Source organism: Ptychodera flava, chromosome 9 (assembly GCF_041260155.1).
Source record: "Ptychodera flava strain L36383 chromosome 9, AS_Pfla_20210202, whole genome shotgun sequence".
Lineage (NCBI taxonomy): Eukaryota > Metazoa > Hemichordata > Enteropneusta > Ptychoderidae > Ptychodera > Ptychodera flava.
Window position 1 is genome coordinate 27,419,500 of NC_091936.1, and position 19,329 is coordinate 27,438,828.

Sequence of the window (19,329 nt, forward strand, 5' to 3'; positions counted from 1 at the left end):
AGAGGTAGCATAAGTCGATCACAAACAAATCAAATCTGTCACAATTGACACATTGTCTTAAAGGATGACAACCGTTGTCAAAACAACACCATCAGATCTCAACAAACATCACTGGCAAATGATGCGTTCTGGACAGTTAGCGGAATGTATGCTATTGCTTTTTCACTGCTCCTGACCTTGTTCAAGATATTGTTTCAACTTTCGCATAGTTGATTAATTTTGTGATCGACTACTGTTTCTCAATACAGTCAACTTTCTTTACTGCACATCATTACAAACCCAATAACATCAAGCACTTAATTGTATAAAAACAGCAAATCAATGCCACTTCCCTTTCTTAGTTAATTCAAAAACTAGGTTTCTTTTTCAATACGAATCGTTGGCGAAAGCAGATGCAACATGTAAGATTTATTTTCTATTTGTTTCGATGCAGAAATCATGTTAACAATACCAAAAACCCTACAGCACAATTAGCTGTTGACATGCAACACGTTGGCATTATATGATTTAAGACTTGGCAGGGGCGTCCGTGGGCGTTTCGGTAGACTCAAATTACCGAAATAAGGTTTCGTCCATTGTCTGATCCAATTATGATCAGAGCCAATGACAATGCTACAACCGTAATAAAAGTTTACAAAAACTAGCAAAAATATTCTCTAAGTGAGCACAACAAGGACTTGGTTCAGGTGAGTAACACTAAATGTCATTTGCTCTGGGCTCCTTTTCCCTGCTCAGTTATCACAAGCTCTGCGTGAAGTTGTTCAGACAGAGAAACTTCAATATTCCTTGTATCTATTTTAAGGCAGCCATCAAAAAGTGTACCATACCAAAGCGACATGTCACTGAGGTGCGGAGTTGCCAAAACTATCCAATACTACTAGCATCTAGAGGAGGCATAATCGATCACAAACAAATCAAATCTATCACAATTGACACATTGTCTTAAAGGATGACAACCGTTGTCAAAACAACACCATCAGATCTCAACAAACATCACTGGCAAATGATGCATTCTGGATAGTTAGCGGAACATATGCTATTGATTTTTCACTGCTCCTGACCTTGTACAAGATAATGTTTCAACTTCCAATAGTTGATTAATTTTGTGATCGACTAATGTTTCTCAATACAGTCAACTTTGCCATCAGTTGCCATCACTGTCCAGTACTACTGTCATCTAGAGGTAGCATAAGTCGATCACAAACAAATCAAATCTGTCACAATTGAAACATTGTCTTAAAGGATGATAACCGTTGTCAAAACAACACCACCAGATCTCAACAAACATCACTGGCAAATGATGCGTTCTGGACAGTTTGCGGAATGTGTGCTATTGTTTTTTCACTGCTCCTGACCTTGTTCAAGATATTGTTTCAACTTCCGCATTGTTGATTAATTTTGTGATCGACTACTGTTTCTCAATACAGTCAACTTTCTTTACTGCTCACTATTACAAACCCAATAATATCAATCACTTAATTGTATGAAAACAGCAAATCAATGCCACTTCCCTTTTTGAGTTAATTCAAAAACTAGGTTTCTTTTTCAAAACGAATCGTTGGCATAAGCAGATGCAACATGTAAGATTTATTTTCTATTTGTTTCGATGCAGAAATCATGTTAACAATACCAAAAACTCTACAGCACAATTAGCTGTTGACATGCAACACGTTGACATTATATGATTTAAGACTTGGCAGGGGCGTCGGTGAGCGTTTCGGTAGACTCAAATTATCGAAATAAGGTTTCGTCCATTGTTTGATCCCATTATGATCAGAGCCAATGACAATGCAACAACCGTAATAAAGGTTTACAAAAACTAGCAAAAATATTCTCTAAGTGAGCACAACAAGGACTTGGTTCAGGTGAGTAAAACTAAATGTCATTTGCTCTGGGCTGCCTTTCCCTGCTCAGTTATCACAAGCTCTGCGTGAAGTTGTTCAGACAGTATCTATTTTAAGGCAGCCATCAAAAAGTGTACCATACCAAAGCGACATGTCACTCATTGACTTATCAACTATCAAGGTAGTCGTGACAAAAGTCTTAATCCTTTTAAAGATGACATCTGAGAAAAGTTTGCAATTACCTATTTCTCGCCATACAATAAGTGCGTTTTTCTCACAGTATGTAAGAGAGCTGACTTGCGGTAGTAAAGTTTGATCATTGCACTACAAAGACCAAACTACTTATTCAAAGATTACCACAAAGCCGGAGAATTGCGAATGTCATTTATATAGGCGCTTTCAATTTACAATTGCTTACAAGCTATGTCTCAGCAGGTACTATATATAATGTTTGTGAGTTCACTCTATTGACTATTTTCAGGTTTTGAGTGATAATGTATGTCTGATCGCACCAGATGAAAGCAGACGTTACGTTTACTTGCTTTGTTTTCGTAAATTCCATAGATGTCTAGACATCTATGATATGTCTAGACATTGCAGACTTACAGGGGGCAGGGAGACAGAGAGAGAGAGAGAGAGATAGAGAAGGAGACAGAGAGAGATAGAGAGAATCACCGACATCGAGATGGCATTTCGTATTTTACTAAACGACACATTTCAAAGTTGTGTAACACGAAAATAGCCATTTAGAGTCATGTTTTTTCTTAATAGCCACAGCTTTTTAACGGATGACCAAGTACGCTCAATTAAATAAGTATATAACTATATTTAAAGCAGTGACAGCAAAAACTCTTAAGAAATATGTGGGCAATGAGAAAGTTCGTTCTTTGATGGCAGTCACGTGTCTCCGACTGCTAGTAGCCAACAGTACACAAAACGCTTGAGGTTTAATTGCGTGCAAAATTTATAACCGACAAAAAGAACACTGGCATTGAATTCTGACTGCCCTAATAACTCGATTCTCTCAAAAAGGCCCTCTCTGCGTCAAGCGGGGATATTGTCGCAAAAACAATACGAGAACATTACTCTGTTCTGATTGGTCCGTAAGTAGCTACATGACCGATTGGTCCATTTTAACTGAAACATGATTTATAGTCCGATCCAGGGTCCGGGTTTTGCATCGAGCTCGACATCTATTCCAAAAACACACGATCTATTTAGACTATAAAGAGTCATTAAGTCATGAAAACTCTTAATATTTTACAAAGGGGTTTACATTGAAGACAGCTGGCAATACTGGAAACAGACATGTCGTCTAAAATGAGGAGTTGCCACCACTCTCCAGTACTACTATCATCTAAAGGTAGCATAAGTCGATCACAAACAAATCAAATCTGTCACAATTGAAACATTGTCTTAAAGGATGACAACCGTTGTCAAAACAACACCATCAGATCTCAACAAACATCACTGGCAAATGATGCGTTCTGGACAGTTAGCGGAATGTATGCTATTGCTTTTTCACTGCTCCTGACCTTGTTCAAGATATTGTTTCAACTTTCGCATCGTTGATTAATTTTGTGATCGACTACTGTTTCTCAATACAGTCAACTTTCTTTACTGCACATCATTACAAACCCAATAATATCAAGCACTTAATTGTATAAAAACAGCAAATCAATGCCACTTCCCTTTCTTAGTTAATTCAAAAACTAGGTTTCTTTTTCAATACGAATCGTTGGCGAAAGCAGATGCAACATGTAAGATTTATTTTCTATTTGTTTCGATGCAGAAATCATGTTAACAATACCAAAAACTCTACAGCACAATTTGCTGTGGACATGCAACACGTTGGCATTATATGATTTAAGACTTGGCAGGGGCGTCCGTGGGCGTTTCGGTAGACTCAAATTATCGAAATAAGGTTTCGTCCATTGTCTGATCCCATTATGGTCAGAGCCAATGACAATGCAACAAACGTAATAAAAGTTTACAAAAACTAGCAAAAATGTTCTCTAAGTGAGCACAACAAGGACTTGGTGCAGGTGAGTAACACTAAATGTCATTTGCTCTGGGCTTCCTTTCCCTGCTCAGTTATCACAAGCTCTGCGTGAAGTTGTTCAGACAGAGAAACTTCAATATTCCTTGTATCTATTTTAAGGCAGCCATCAAAAAGTGTACCATACCAAAGCGACATGTCACACATTGACTTATCAACTATCAAGGTAGTTGTGACAAATCTCTTAATCCTAGCTCTTCGACCACTCTTATGTCATGCAATATCTATAGTTAAGGAAGAATTTTAAAGATGAAATCTGAGAAAAGTGCGCAATTAGCACTTTCTCACGATAGACTTGTGTGCTTTTCTCACAGTAAGTAAGAGGGGTAACTTGCGGTAGAAATGTTTGCTCATTGCACTACAAAGGCCAAACCACTTAATCAAAGATAACCACAAAGACGGGGATTTTTTATTGCAAATGTCATTCAGAAGCGCATTTAATTTACAATTGTTTACAAGCTATGTCTCGGCAGGTACTATTGATAATATTTGTGAGTCCACTCTATTGACCATTTTCAAGTTTCAGTGATAATGTATGTCTGATCGCAACAGATGAACGCAGACGTTTGGATTACTTGCTTGGTTTTCGTAATTCTCATAGATGTCTTGCTCACGTACACAGAGAGAGAGAGAGAGAGAGAGAGAGAGAGAGAGAGAGAGAGAGAGAGAGAGAGACAGACAGACAGACAGACAGACAGAGAGAATGACCAACATCGAGATGGCTCATCATATTTTATTACATGACAAACACATTTAAAAGTTGTTTAACACGAAAGTGGCCATTTAGAATCATGTCTTTTTTTCTGTATGTCCAAATTCTTTTAGCGGCTGACCAAGTTCGCTCAATTTAATCAGTAAGCAGGGACAGTCCAGGTTAAATTGCGTACAAAATTTATAACCGACAAAAAGAACACTGGCATTGAAGTCTGAATGCCTTAAGTAACTTGGTTCTCTAAAAAAGGCGTTGGCTGCGTCACGCGGTGGGAAATTGTCGCAAAAACAATATGAGAAAATAACTCTCTTCTGATTGGTCCGTACTACGCGACCGATTGGTCCATTTTAACTGAAACATGATTTATAATCCGATCCAGGGTCCGGGTTTTGCATCGAGCTCGACATGTATTTCCAGTACACACGTTCTATTTAAAATATAGCGAGTCGCTCTCTATATTCATATGACATACGGTGTAATCCTTGTACAAAGTTTGCATGAACTCGCTGAAGGCATCTCTGAGAAATATCCGTGAACGGACGCTTGGACATCAAATACTGGAAACGAAATTGCCGTCGTGCGGCCATATTCGATCGTACCACGAAACAAATTGAGATGCACATGTATGATATCGGGAGTAATCCTTGTTCTAAGTTTGAGTGAAATCTGTCCAGCTAGACATCTCTTAGAAAATAACGTGAACGGACGCATGGAGATCAAATACAGGAAACAGAATGGCCGCCACAGGGCCATTTCGTTTCGTATCACAAATGTTTGAATGAAAATCGCTCCGAGCATCTCTTAGAAATTTGCGTGAACGGACGGACGGATGTACGTACGCACGGACATGAACAAGCCTATACGTCCCAATGTACAACGCTGTAAAAGAGTACACAGGACACTTGAGGTTTTATTGCGTAAACATTTGTGACGACAAACCGAACACTGCCTTAAAAACTCAATTCTCTCAAAAGGGAGTTCGTCCCGTCAAGCAGGGGAGTTGTCCTAAATACAACTTGAGAAAATTGCTCTGCTCTGATTGGCCCATAATAACTACGAGGAATAACCTGATTGGTAAATTTTAAATGAAATGTGATTAGTCTCTCAAGGAACCGGGTTTTGCATCAAGCTCGACTTGTATTCCCAATGTGCATATGTTGTATGGACAATACTGTATATCGAAAGTCACGAAAAAATGTACGTCATGCACGGCATAGAGTGTTCATTGCCTCACGGGGTCAACTTCAGTCGGTAGATCTCTGAGTGAAAGAAGCTGTAAAGACTCTCAAAGTTCTGAGTTTTTTCAGGGCATTACTTCGACCTACAGAAACTTTCGTCAATTACTTACGAGAAATTCGCTCCCTTTCGATCACGTTTGAATCAGTGACCACGATCTGTACAAAAATATTTTAACAGCGGCTATAAAGTGCCCTTTTCAAGTACACGATTAAACAAAAACAGAAACTTGTCAACATGTGCCATAAATTTCTGCAGCCGATTTCTGCTTGTCGACATCCTCCAGATATAAATTCGGTGTATTATTAGCCACACAGATCAACAATTTTAGCCCATTTCTCGCGTAGATCAAAACTAAATATATGATTTACAGACTGTAAATGGCAAGTGAGGGTATTTGGTTGCTGAGACAAGACCTCGCACATTAGTACATTTAGCAAGAAATAATTACCCCGAAGCGAAAGAAAATCTCACCAGTGAAACTTATAGTTGCTGATAAGATAATAAAGCCGTTTCCAGCAGACAGCTCGGTGAGGGCGATGTTTATTTAGACTCTCAAATGTAAGTAATTGGAAGCAAAGTATCAAACCTAATAATAATTAACAAAGACACAGCTGTACCCCACCGTAAAAAATCTTTCACAGCATGATAGTATTGAAATACAAGTGGACAATAGCCCAAGCGCAAGCTGTAAAGTAACGTATGTGTCAGTATGAGCCATGCCCGAACGTGCACAGTCGATTCAATACAATAAGGTTAGGTAAAGCATCGATTACATGTAAAATCATCTAACTTCAAGATTTTTACTTAAAAAACGCTCACCAAATTTAAAAATTGTCGTTGTGGTTGTTGTTGTCGTTTTTATTGTTCGATCGCCGTCGATGCTTGAACAAGCTCTTCATCGACCTGCTCGAGACTATTATTCAACAATCAAAATTACCCTCAAGCTGTAGACCTGTCAAAAATAATAGTGTTGAGCTTTCAAACTGGAAATTCGAAATTTGCGCGAACTTCCAAGTATTGCTTAGGTCTTCTATTTGAGAATATAAACCCTGGTTCCTGCCAATCAGATGGCCAGATTCGAACGAAGCAACCTATAATACTTGGCAACGGGTACATTAATCAGCGCCAGGCCTGTTAATTATGTTTCAAACTGCAGACATGTTCGACTGAAAGTGTATATCTCACCTATTTTTTGTACGTCTGAACTTAATTGAATCGCATTAAACAATATTCATTATTTCGAAAAATCCATAACGTTGCAGTGGTAGCTATTTCTATAGTAGTGTATTTCACTATTAAAGTCGTGAAAAATTCAGCCTGTCAGGAAACGTCCGAGTTCATATTCGCCGCGTATTGGTCACATGGCATGACGTCAGAAGTGGCTAATCTTTGAGAGTAATCCCCTGAGAGCACGCATTTGGTACCAACTTATCAGGTAGTTCGCTATGATGAATAGATGTGCGGTTTTGGGCTGCAACAACACAAACCTGGATTGTTTTAGTCTACATACATGTATGTGCCGTCAATTTGGTGTGAACCTAGAAATATTTCCATGAGAGCACGGCTCTTCTTTGCTCTGCATGGCAGACTTGTGTGTGGAGTAACAGTAATACCAGCAGCCGACCCAATCGCTAGCTCAACCGCTGTGTACAGGAATAGCATTATCGGACATGGAGCCGACACACCCAGTATATTCTATGAATCAGACTCAAGCCTTTCATAGTTAGTACCTCGCTAAACTGTACTACTTGATAAACTGCAGAAAGTTATAACGTCTAAAATACAACAGCTGTACAAATCCGTTGATGCAACCCACCGACGCAGGACGTGACAGTCTACAGCCAGAACATAGACTGATGCATATTGGAAGGGGTCGAATCAGGCTCGCCACCTCAGTTAAATAAATTACATTGTGTATATAAAGTTTGCACTTTTCCCAGGCTCTATATACAGCTGTTTAGGTCCGCTTTTCGTGTCATTAATTACAAAACTGTAGTTAAATAGGGGGATTCGAAAATTTTGGTGGCAGTAGAGGGGGGGGACTTGAAAATTTTACCCAGCCTGTACGGGGACCTGAAATTGTTTTGGTTCGCTTATACGTTTTATATTTTCAAATTCCAAGTTTTTGTAGGTAATTCAATGAAAAATTAATACCATTTTATGTCATTGAATTGTTGTAATGTTAGTAATAATTTAACAAAATCTAGAACAAATTTGCCATATTTCATGACTTTTATCTTGAAAATATCTAAACATGTATGATTTGTCGTAAAAACCCAAACTTGAGCCTAGTAACAGGGCAGAAGCTGCAATTGTTGAAGATTTTTGCAATATTCCTATGCAATATATCAACTATAGTTTGCTATCTCCCCACAGCATGCTGAAACGCACGATATTCAGTTTGTCGACAAAGCCTGTATATATAAATATGTATTAGGTTATAACTTAATTAGAGTCCAGACTGACAGTCAGTTGTCAGTAATACAAATGCTTGTGATGAATGCCTATTTTTTTGGTGCCAGAAAATTCAAGGGTTTACTAAATTGTGACGAAAGTAGTGATCTACACTACCGCAAAAAATCTCATTTGCTCGGTTCAGGGGTCCAGGGATCTTGGATTGCAATTGCTATGTGCGAAATGACATACGCGGTACTGTAGAGAACGGTAAATGCCATAAAGTTTCAAAAATTGGATTTAAAGAAGGATTGTCACTGACCTTTGTCTCCATGTCACCCTTTTAAGGTGGCATTTCACTTAACCAACACCCTCTTTTTAAAAGCAATATTTCTTATTAAAGATTATATGAAAACCGCCTCATACCATACATTTTCAAAAAGCATAAGGTTTAGCGTGGTATCAATAGTTTACTCAAACGATGAAGGGGTACTTATTTGTGGTAGAAAACCTCAATGTAGGTATAATGAACAAATTGATTTGAGTAAAAAAAGTTGATACTACTTCACGAAATTTAATACTTCATTTGAAACATGAGTATATGTACGTAAACAAGAGTGTATGTAGTAAAAATGCATTATATTTTCTCCTTCTTAAATTGCAGAGGTTTATAGACTGACATTTAGAAACGTGTTTAATCATCTCAAGGAAAATTGTAATGACTCTTTATAACCAGATGTGAAGTAAATGTGCTCACGTGTTTTACAACAGGTTCATCACATAGTAGTACGCTTCACAAAACAATCAGATATCTTTTAGATCATTACATGCAAAGGAGCTGTGTAATAACTTGACACTGCTCAATGCATAATTGGACAATCAGATATCTATCAGATCAACATCTGTACCACGTTCCATCAAATTTAATGCTGTAATTGCGGAGTCATATTACTAATTACAAAGTTAATTACATATGCAAATGAGCCCTTAATTAACTTTACACTATTAAATGCTTCTCAACACAATCATATATTTGTACAAATCTTCATTGAATATGCAAATGAGCTGTTTATTAACTTGACAATTAGATATTTATCAGATCAATATCTGAAGCAGGTTTCACCAAATTTGGTGTCGTAATTCCAGAGTTATATCACTAATTACAAAATTCATTATATATGCAAATTAACCCTTAATTGACTTCATACTAATCAATGCTTCTCAACACAGTCAGATATATGTCGGATTGGTCTTTGCAGCAGATTTCATCAAATTTGGTGCAGTTATTTCGGACTGATATGACTAATTACAAAACTTAATTAAATATGCAATTTGCAATTTTACACTGCCAAATGCTTCTCAGTACAATTAAATATATCAGATCAATATTTGTTGCAGTTATCAACAAATTTAGTGTAGAAATTTCAGAGTTATATCACTAATTACAAAAGTTCATTAAATATGCAAATGAGCAGATAATTGACATGACACTCTTAGTATCATTAAAATGTTCTGTGATTGTCATCTGTGAAAAGTTTCATGAAACTTTGTGCAGTATTTCTTGATATATGTCGACACTGTCATTACTGTCTCCATAAGAAGCCATTACATGAAAAAAGGTATTTCATAACTTACTTAACATGCAATCCACGCTAACCAAAATCTAATCAGTTTGTGCAATTAGCATATGGTACCTGGCTACCAAATCTGACTTGAATCCGTTCAGGTGTTTTTGAGTTATCGTGTAAACAGACAGTCAGACAGACAAACACACACCCACACACACACTAACACACACGCGGACAGACAGACAGACATCGGTATGACATTAGCTCACGCGCGAACACGTGAGCCAAAAACCGAAAAATTGTATTGCCAAACAAAAATTGTTGTTTTCTTATGTAGTATTTAAAGAATATAATGTGAACATTACACAAAATTTGACCCGGCAAAAGTGGAGTTAAATTCATTTAAATGGAAAGAATGGGAGAAAAACAGAGGTCAGGAAATTGGATGGTTTGCGTAAATTTACTCTTCTTTCTCACCCAACGTACGACTGCTTGTCATGCTAAATGGCGAACCAAACCAATATTTTAATGTGGGGTTAACATATGAGTGAGAATTGAAAGAAGTTTTACAAAAAGTTGTTTTGAGCAAAATGCGTTAATTTATGTGCAATACCACTTAATGAAGTTTTAAGGAGCCTTGGTGAACGTTGAAGTGGATAACATGTCCTTCTCTCTTCCCCGCTTGACTCCGAGTTCTTTAAAAATAGACAGTGAAAACTGGATTTACCACATGAATGCCGATGTAAGTTTATCATTACATTTAGGAGGAGATTTCTTCGAAATGATTAAGTAGGGGAGGTCCATCGCATTAATTAATACAACGTTAAACCATGTATTCGAAAAGCTGCTTGACACCGGCTATCTATGTGCACTCTTTTTTTAAACAAGTCAATCGAGATGGGCGAAATAACAGCAAGACATATGATAAGAACACGCATTTCTCGATTTAAGAACTTACATTTTGTGGCAAACGTAATGATTAATGTGACAAAGTATCAAAAATTGATGCATTTTTTCTGCGCCATCATATGTATTTTCATGTGTTTTAGAACAGTGTGCAAACATACGCGATGACAGCTATTTTAGAAATAAAGGGACCGACGACTTACATGGAAAAGATCAAGAAGTCGATACCACTGTTCTGCAAAATATTTCCCTGAGTGAACGATAGCAATGACACAACATACAAAACATAATAAGGCTAACGGAAAAGTGAAACAAATTTGCTGTATACTCTCCCCTTTTATGAATGCTCCTTCTTGCGTGTATCTTACATACTTTTGTGTCACTGTTAAATCTAGGGTCACTGCCACGATGCCGCAGTGTGTCTCTAGTCCACGTAGATTATTATTGTTTAGTGTAATTTAGATTTTGATATTCTTTCAGATTTGGACGACTTATTGGCAACTAATTACACCTGAAAATGAGGTAAGAATAATTTTGTCAACTTCCAGCCCTCTGTAAAACTCTACTCTAAGTCAGTCCAATGTAATCTTTAAACAACCTAAAGTTGTCACGTACATCATGTCAATTCACAGAAAGTTTAGAGAAACTAAACCTTCATCATTACCTACCGGCTCTTGGCAAAGTAACCTTATGCGAGTTTAATGATGGGATACAATTGCTATAAATGCCATTGACGAATTCTTTTCAGATTAGACAACACCCAAACCTGTTATTGTTGTCGAGGATGAATTAAAGCTTTTAAAATTTGTCATGATGACACCGCCGAGGTTACAAGGCGATAAAAAATATATCATGTATATCAGGAAATGACATTTAAATATAGAGTTGGTCTTTAAACTCTAATCCTGACAGAAAGAAACTTTCCGTGCCGAGTCATTTTTGCATTTGAGTACGTCTAGGTGATTTTTACAGATATGATAGAAGGACAGAATTATCCAACAATGGATCTGACATTTACAGAACTTGTTAATTTTACTACCGAGTTTGTTTACCATTGTATGAGAAAAGGGCATAAACCTTATCATGCTACTTAAAAACTTATTCACATGTCTTAAAAGCGTGACTTTGCTATCTGATCAAATTCCACGAACAATACCACATGTTTGCCTTTTGTTGTAACATATGGACAGGAGGCCTTGAATTGCAATTAACGTGCACTTGTATGCACCTTACTGTTACTGCAATTGGCCGGGTGAAGACTTGCTTATGAAGTTGAAACCGCTGTCACAATCCTCAATAATTAATTACTGTCATGTTTCAAAATTTTGCCTTGCTGGTATTGATTCGGTTTCTAACATTTCAACGTTTTCCGAGAAAATAGCGCCCTCAAGGGATGCAATAAATGTCACGTAAGTCCACTCGATTGGAAGCAAAATGAAAGTAGCGCTACAAAATACCAGCACGGGATCAACAACATGGCGGAACTCGTTCACAAAGTTAAAAAATCCATCCATGATCTTATTGTATCGCAACCCTTATCATACCTGTTTAATATCGTTGTAATTTATTTGTGGCCTGGGTTTGAAAAAATAGTATTGTAGCATGTCCCGCACAGGCAAGTGATAATTTGTACTTGTGTATCTTTTCTAATGATGGTCAAATGCTATATTATGATTTAGTCTAGTTATATTTTGACCATATCGATGCATGTTTGCATGACGATGGTAGATATTATTAATAATATTTTTTCTTATTCTAGATCCATCAAGTTTACCCTGATGTTCCTGATTATTTTTGGACTGTGTGTCCGTGAATATAGTTCTGGCGTTTTAGATAGTAAGTGTATGGTTCATTTTCATAACATCGATCCGATAGCTTTTAAGGAAAGTCTGAAAATTAAGATGATCACAGATTCCGGCCCTTGTTCGGTTAGTATTCTGCGGCCATAGGCAAGTAACTGAACATTCAATGGTTCTACAAGCTGCCGAGAACATTTTACACGCTTGTGGGAAATATGAGCCCTATTTTCAGGACCTATAGTGGTTTAAATTTGCAGACGACATGTGTCGAATACAAGGCTGTAGGTCTACAACACAAAACCAAGACAGTAGGTAGCTTGGAAAGATCCTGTAAAACGGGAATAGGAATTCCAAGTGAGGCAACTGTTTAGTAATGTGCATGGATACCCGAATAATTGTTCACACCTCTTCGTCTTTCGCTTTCCTGTCGAACAGCGCAGTAAAGGTAAATTTGGCTTGAGTGTCCCGAGAAAAAACTGTTTTAGAAATATTGAGCTTTGTTGTCTCAGTGCGTCGTAAAGCGATTGTTCAGATACATATAGAGCGAGTTTGAACAGTCTAAGCGGCCGGTTGTGTAATATTTAATCGAAATCGAAAACAATCCCTGACAACCCACTTTGGATGAAAACCCGACGGATGTCATCATCGTTGATTTGATCACATGTCAACGATCCTTAAATATTGTCATTATGTTCTGGCCGTATTTGCCTGATAAGATGTAAGAGTTTTTTGTCTTGAAAGAAGAAAACGGCTTCTGAATGGACTATTACAACTGTCAAAATAAAATGCTGATCAATACTTGTGCTCGCCGGTTGGTTACTTTAATTTCCGAAAGATTTTGTAGCCTAAACCTTATCAAATTGTCAACGTAAAATTTGTAAGGCAGAAAAGACGCGATTAAATTTAGAACTTCACGCACATGTACATATCTTACCCGCCACCTTTTCCTTAATATAGTTCTCAAAAATCTTTATGCGACAATTAAGAAGCACTTTGAACGCACAGTAGTGGTGATAAATGGAGTGGAGAATAAAGGTACAATTAACCTGTACATCGGTGGCGGCCCAGGCTTGGCCGGAACAATATTGAAGCCACATGCCTATTTGACCGACTCAAAGGAATACGAAGATGCATCAGAGGTATCTGACAAGTATGATGTAGCCGTGAAAAACCCCGTCACTATAACCCCAGGCTCAAAAGGTACCATCGAAGGAACCATTACCTTCAGCGTTGCAGATTGCGACAACTCGGATTTCCAATACCTATGCATCGTTTATAACCCTCCTGGTGAGAAAGAAACATCCGATGATGATGCCTGCTCTGAGTTTCAGTGTTCGTCAGGTAATAAATAGAGTAATGCAGTTATGATGATTCTCCACAGGCTGGCGTTGCTCAGTTTTGTGGGTAAAACCAATTCCGTGATTATCATGTTTAAAATAAACAAATTATGTTTATATGAGCGCTTTGCAAACTACTTGATTATTTCACTAAAGTGACGTTGAGTGATGTACCTGACTTTACAAACAACCCTATGTAATCTATCAAGATGTTTTAGGAGAAGTATCAGAAACACAAAATACAAAGGACGTCTAGTCTGTATAACTCAACATAGATATGCACTCTCTTCTGATTTATGTACTGCATGCGTATAAGTAATTAATATGTATGTATGTATGTATGTATGTATGTATGTATGTATGTATGTATGTATGTATGTATGTATGTATGTATGTATGTATGTATGTATGTATGTATGTATGTATGTATGTATGTATGTATGTATGTATGTATGTATGTATGTATGTATGTATGTATGTATGTATGTATGTATGTATGTATGTATGTATGTATGTATGTATGTATGTATGTATGTACGTACGTATGTATGTATGTATGTATGTATGTATGTATGTATGTATGTATGTATGTATGTATGTATGTATGTATGTATGTATGTATGTCTGTATGCATGCATGGATGCATGTATGTATGTATGTATGTATGTATGTATGTATGTATGTATGTATGTATGTGTGTGTGTGTGTGCACAGGGGCTCATAAATGGTTATTGAAGTCAATATTACAGAGTTTTTCTTTCTTTTTAAATGTTACAAATAAACCACTGCAGCTGAAGAGCACAACATTTGTGTAGCTGTCTTTTGTGTTGCTTGTATTGGCATGTATAGTGCGTCCTCGTATGTTTCCCCCAGCAGCTGCAGGTAAAGACATAGACAACAATGTTTTATGCAATGTTTAGTTTTGTTCTTGCTATACTGCACTTTCCGAAGTGTGTTGTTATGCAATAAAGTGATTAAAGAAAGTAAATGTGACCTTTAGTTCCGTGACCTCTAGCCATGCCTATTTCCTGCCCTGCCCTCGCTATGCTTACTGTACTAATTTCCCAAATTAGTACAGTAAACACAGTGACGTCTGTACGCATGGCCAGTAGGCATGGCCAGAGGAATTGGCTAGAGGGGTCACGGAACTAAAGGTCGTATTTACATATGATCACACACCCCATTGAGGGCGCACTATACATGCCAATACAAGCCACACAAAAGACAGCTACACAAATGTTGTGCTCTTCAGCTGCAGTGGTTTATTTATAACATTTAAAAACAAAGAAAAACTCTGTAAGATTGACTTCAATAACCACTTATGAGCCCCTGTGGTGTGTGCGTGCGTGCGTGCGTGCGTGCGTACGTATGTACGTACGTACGTACGTGTATGTATGTATGTATGTATGTATGTATGTATGTATGTATGTATGTATGTATGTATGTATGTATGTTTGTGGAAGGACGCACGAGGGACGGACGGACAAACGGATGGACGAATGGGGAATGGATGCAACTACGTATGGTATACCGGTAGGTGTGTAAAATATACGTAGGAAAGAGGAATTGAAGTTTATCTGGGTAAACGTTTGCCAACTTTGTTTCTTTCTTTTCCTGTTTTTGTCTTCAAAATAGGTGCACGTGCGAAACACATGGTAACAACCAGTTGCATGTCGATGATGGTTCTGTTCAGTCTGATGGCTATCAGCTTGTTCTGAACGTCCAGGTTACACAAAATGCAGGTCTAGAAAGAAATACAGCATTTCACACCTGTGTATGTAGAATAGATGGTCCAGGACCAAGGCTGCACACAATATTAAGCCCTCATCGTTTCATGTAATCAAGATAACGCGATATAAGTAGCTTGAATTTGTGATTGTTGTTATCATAAATTTCAATGTTTAATAAATCGAAACAACAACGCAGATTTTGTCATCTTTTTCTCAGTGTCATGAATTAAGTTTAAATGAGCTCTTTATATCACAATTTGTTGCTGTGTCAAAACTTCAGCGTTATACTTGTACCATTACCTTGTCAAATTTTAGCTCTAAGCTTTCCCTTGAGTATCACTATGTTACAAGACTTTTAGATTGTGGATATATTGTGGATTTATCAACAACATTCATATTAAAATAATGTTATAACAATAATCGAGGGTGGATGACAGAAATATTAAGAATTAGCTAAAGCAATATGAAAGCACCTATGCTTTTTTGATCTGAACAACAAACTTGCCTGTAATACTATTTTTCGGGTAATGAATCTTAATTGCGATGGCTTTATTCTCGAATAGAAGTTCAGATTTGTTGAATTCATCCAATTTTACCACCTTGATACACCATAGCTGAAAGTTGAATGGTTTCCGTGATCAATAAATTAAGCATCATTTTGCTTTTACGTCTACAGTCTAATCCCTGCTAATCAGACGACACAGACGATGTCATTGTATTTTTCTTTCGCAATAAATTGAAACTTTGCTGTGAAACTAGTATCCATCGTTCTTGTGTTATTGTTGACACTTAATCTTTACAAGTCTTTCATTTATTATTTCGGGGGGGGGGGGAGTCACTGTACAAAGTTTGGAACTAGCGGAACAAATTACCCAACATTTTGTGATATTTGAAATTCAAAATGGCCGCCATCTCTGTTTTAACTCTGTGGGGAAAAATTAAATTCTGGATTTTCGAAAATTGGACGGTAATAAGCCCCCACAGGGCTATATCAGAAAATAATTGTAGAAATTTGAGAGTCCGACTATCTGTCCCCGAGGCGCGTTCTACCTTTAAAAACATGATGACAACCGTGCCGAAAAGGACCTTCGAATCGACTTCAACGCCTTTAGTGACCAGCGACTTGTCCGAAGATATGATACTGTCGGGTGTACGATTTATGTAGCAGCCTTTGAACGAATTCACGGGAACATAATCACATCCTTCATTATTCAACAACACGCTCAGTCAGTCTAACCAGTGGTATGAGAGTTTGTGCCGTACAACAAAAACAGGATAACGATCAGATAGACCAACTTCGGGAACACACACGTATAAAAAATTCATTTGGGCAACTGACATAGACATGATCAAGGAGAGTTATTGACATTGGTCTGGTGAAAACCAAGACGCAGACAAGCTGTGTAAAATTCAGTGAATCCACTTAAAAACGTAGTGATTGTTACCATTCTGGGATGATAAAAAGTTAAAATTGAAATCTCTCAAAACGACAATTTCTTTATCTTCAAGAAACAGAGTTTCAATAAATAATTCGATTTCTTTGTCTATTCAGGTGGCCTATAAACTCCAACAACAATCAGTGGGCATGCGCTACTCATTTCAAGTTTGAAAACAATCATTATAACACGCTCCAGGCTCATTCGTGTTACGTCACGTGACGGGAAAATAGATACGTCTAGTCCCCACAGATTAGACAAAAGTGACGTAAGAGGGTATATTTGAAAGACTTTTCCCTAGGGAAATAGTTTCTGACCAAATTTGGAAAAGTGATCGGTCACGTGACCGTAGTGTCGTCTTCAGCTTTGATGACTGAATTAGACTCATTTTCTCTTCTGCGTTTGAACATAATTTTGGACTTAACAAGCGCAAGAAGCCCAGCCCCAAATAACGATGATCTAGATACAATCAACCGACACCGATGATCTAGACACAGTCGACCGACATCAACGATCATACGACGTTAAAAAAGTCGACAAATCCACACTATGACTATAGAATTTATGCGCCCGTCAAACTATTCACAGATTTTCTCAGAAAACAAAATCATGTTGACAGTCAAATCAATCTGCGTTGCGAGGACTGTGGACGGCCCCGCTGTTGTCAACACATTCAGAGACTTTCGTTTTTCCATTCTCGGGATTCGAAAATTGAAGTGTAGAGGGCGTTGCACTGGAAGAATACCTTCGTTACAACCACAGCATTAAGTGCTGTAAGACCGATAAATTTGTGATTGACCCATCGCAAACTATTATTTTCAGCGTTACGCTACACCGTACCTTGGATTAACAGGGCCAAGCGGATATCTCGGATGCTAATCTGATCATCTAAATGGATAATCAGATTGCATTGATATTATGGGTAAATATCCACAAATCACGAAATTGTTTGCTTTACCAAAAGATCGACCTCAGACAGTGGAAAATGCTTCTTATAAAGCCATCAAGTCCCAAAAGTACATCTTCCCTAAACCACTTCGCTCCAAGTGCCAGTTCGTCCTACATAGCTTCACCCAAAAATTACCAATTGCATGTACATTGCTTAAGGTTTAGTTCTTTCGCTTGGAAAGCGCATCCCAGTACTTCTGTACGCTTGAGCAAAAATATACTGAATATATATAGTTTTCTTTCACATTTTAGGTTTATTTTTGTTAGTTTTCTTTGGTCAAACTCTCAACATGAAAATAACACAAACCAGGAGTGCTTACATACACCATTAATATTTCGACGCAAGGCAGAATCAACAAGACAATCACAACCGAGCACAGCGTACATGTGATCCCAGAGATATTTACGTTTTCTTCGTCCTTGACGCAACGTCATTCAAAATATTTAATTTTCCCCGTGACATGAAATGGCGCCGATTCAGCTAGTCTACGCCCGTCAGGATATAAGAAACAGAGCCGTTTTTGCCTTTCACCGGCTTTCGACTTGACAATGCATTTCGTAGCCAGTGCCGGGTCTGCTAACTAGACTTGTCATGAGAATTTGAACTTTTCTTTCCCATATGGCTAAGTATTTCTACTTAAATAAATAAATAAATAAATAAATAAATAAATAAATAATTCTTATTAAATTCTATCGTACTTGTGATGCCAAGACATTTTCACAGTCTTGAGGAGCTGAGCCTTCTTCAAAAGACTGCATGTATAAATCTGTTATATCGGTCCATGTGCATGAATTGCACGCGCAAACGGTTCTTCGCCGCCACATAGAGATGGCGCTATTGCTCGTCCAGAAAAAAGTCTGCTATGTTATTGTGAATGGGTTTCAACAAAAGTTGCAGGAAACATATTTTTTTCAGAATCTTAGAAAAAGGGAAAGTCGCTGCGATAGGTCTATAGGAATGATATGTTTTTTCAGCAATCTCGATTGCTCATAGGTTATTTCTTTTAAAATAATTGTCATAAAGCAACATGTTTCTCTTTCGCAATATCAATTTAAACCTTGCAAGGTTGAAGTACTGATGAAAACGCTAAACGTTCCTTACTGTAAAGAGAGCATGTAGGGCCTAGGCGTCCGCTCAGTACTTTCATTTCTGGGCTTTGCGAAAACCTTTATGGGCAAGGAAAATTGCAATTCTTCAACGCCGGGCTTTAACGTTCAGTTATTGCCAGGACGGCCGTGTTCTGAGCTGTGGCACTATGTACATGTACTTCGTGCTCGGCAACCTGTTGATATCAACGCGAGTAATCACGGCGTCCACTTTCACTTGATCTCGCGATAGTTCAAACGAGACTTTACC

At 37.7% G+C, this 19,329-nt stretch overlaps 1 protein-coding gene across 2 annotated transcripts; it reads left to right on the forward strand.

Annotated features, from left to right (window-relative positions):
* The first annotated feature begins 1,822 nt into the window (after nt 1-1,822).
* On the forward strand, nt 1,823-16,347 carry LOC139139648 (uncharacterized). Of its 2 annotated transcripts, none has more exons than XM_070708515.1 (5): nt 1,823-1,865; nt 11,203-11,244; nt 12,482-12,558; nt 13,479-13,862; nt 15,494-16,347. In XM_070708515.1, the coding sequence occupies exons 2-5, from the start codon at nt 11,240-11,242 to the stop codon at nt 15,574-15,576; spliced, it is 549 nt and encodes a 182-aa protein (XP_070564616.1). In that variant the 5' UTR covers nt 1,823-1,865; nt 11,203-11,239; the 3' UTR covers nt 15,577-16,347. The 2 variants fall into 2 exon arrangements, with proteins under 2 accessions (XP_070564616.1, XP_070564614.1); XM_070708513.1 differs by lacking the exon at nt 1,823-1,865 and adding an exon at nt 3,835-3,889.
* Nucleotides 16,348-19,329: the final 2,982 nt, after the last annotated feature.

What these genes read in the sequence shown, in the direction of transcription:
- LOC139139648 (XM_070708515.1), top strand. An exon ending in TAGTTCTGGCGTTTTAGATA is followed by an intron (nt 12,559 to 13,478) that starts GTAAGTGTATGG and finishes TCCTTAATATAG; the next exon opens with TTCTCAAAAATCTTTATGCG. An exon ending in TGAGTTTCAGTGTTCGTCAG is followed by an intron (nt 13,863 to 15,493) that starts GTAATAAATAGA and finishes TCTTCAAAATAG; the next exon opens with GTGCACGTGCGAAACACATG.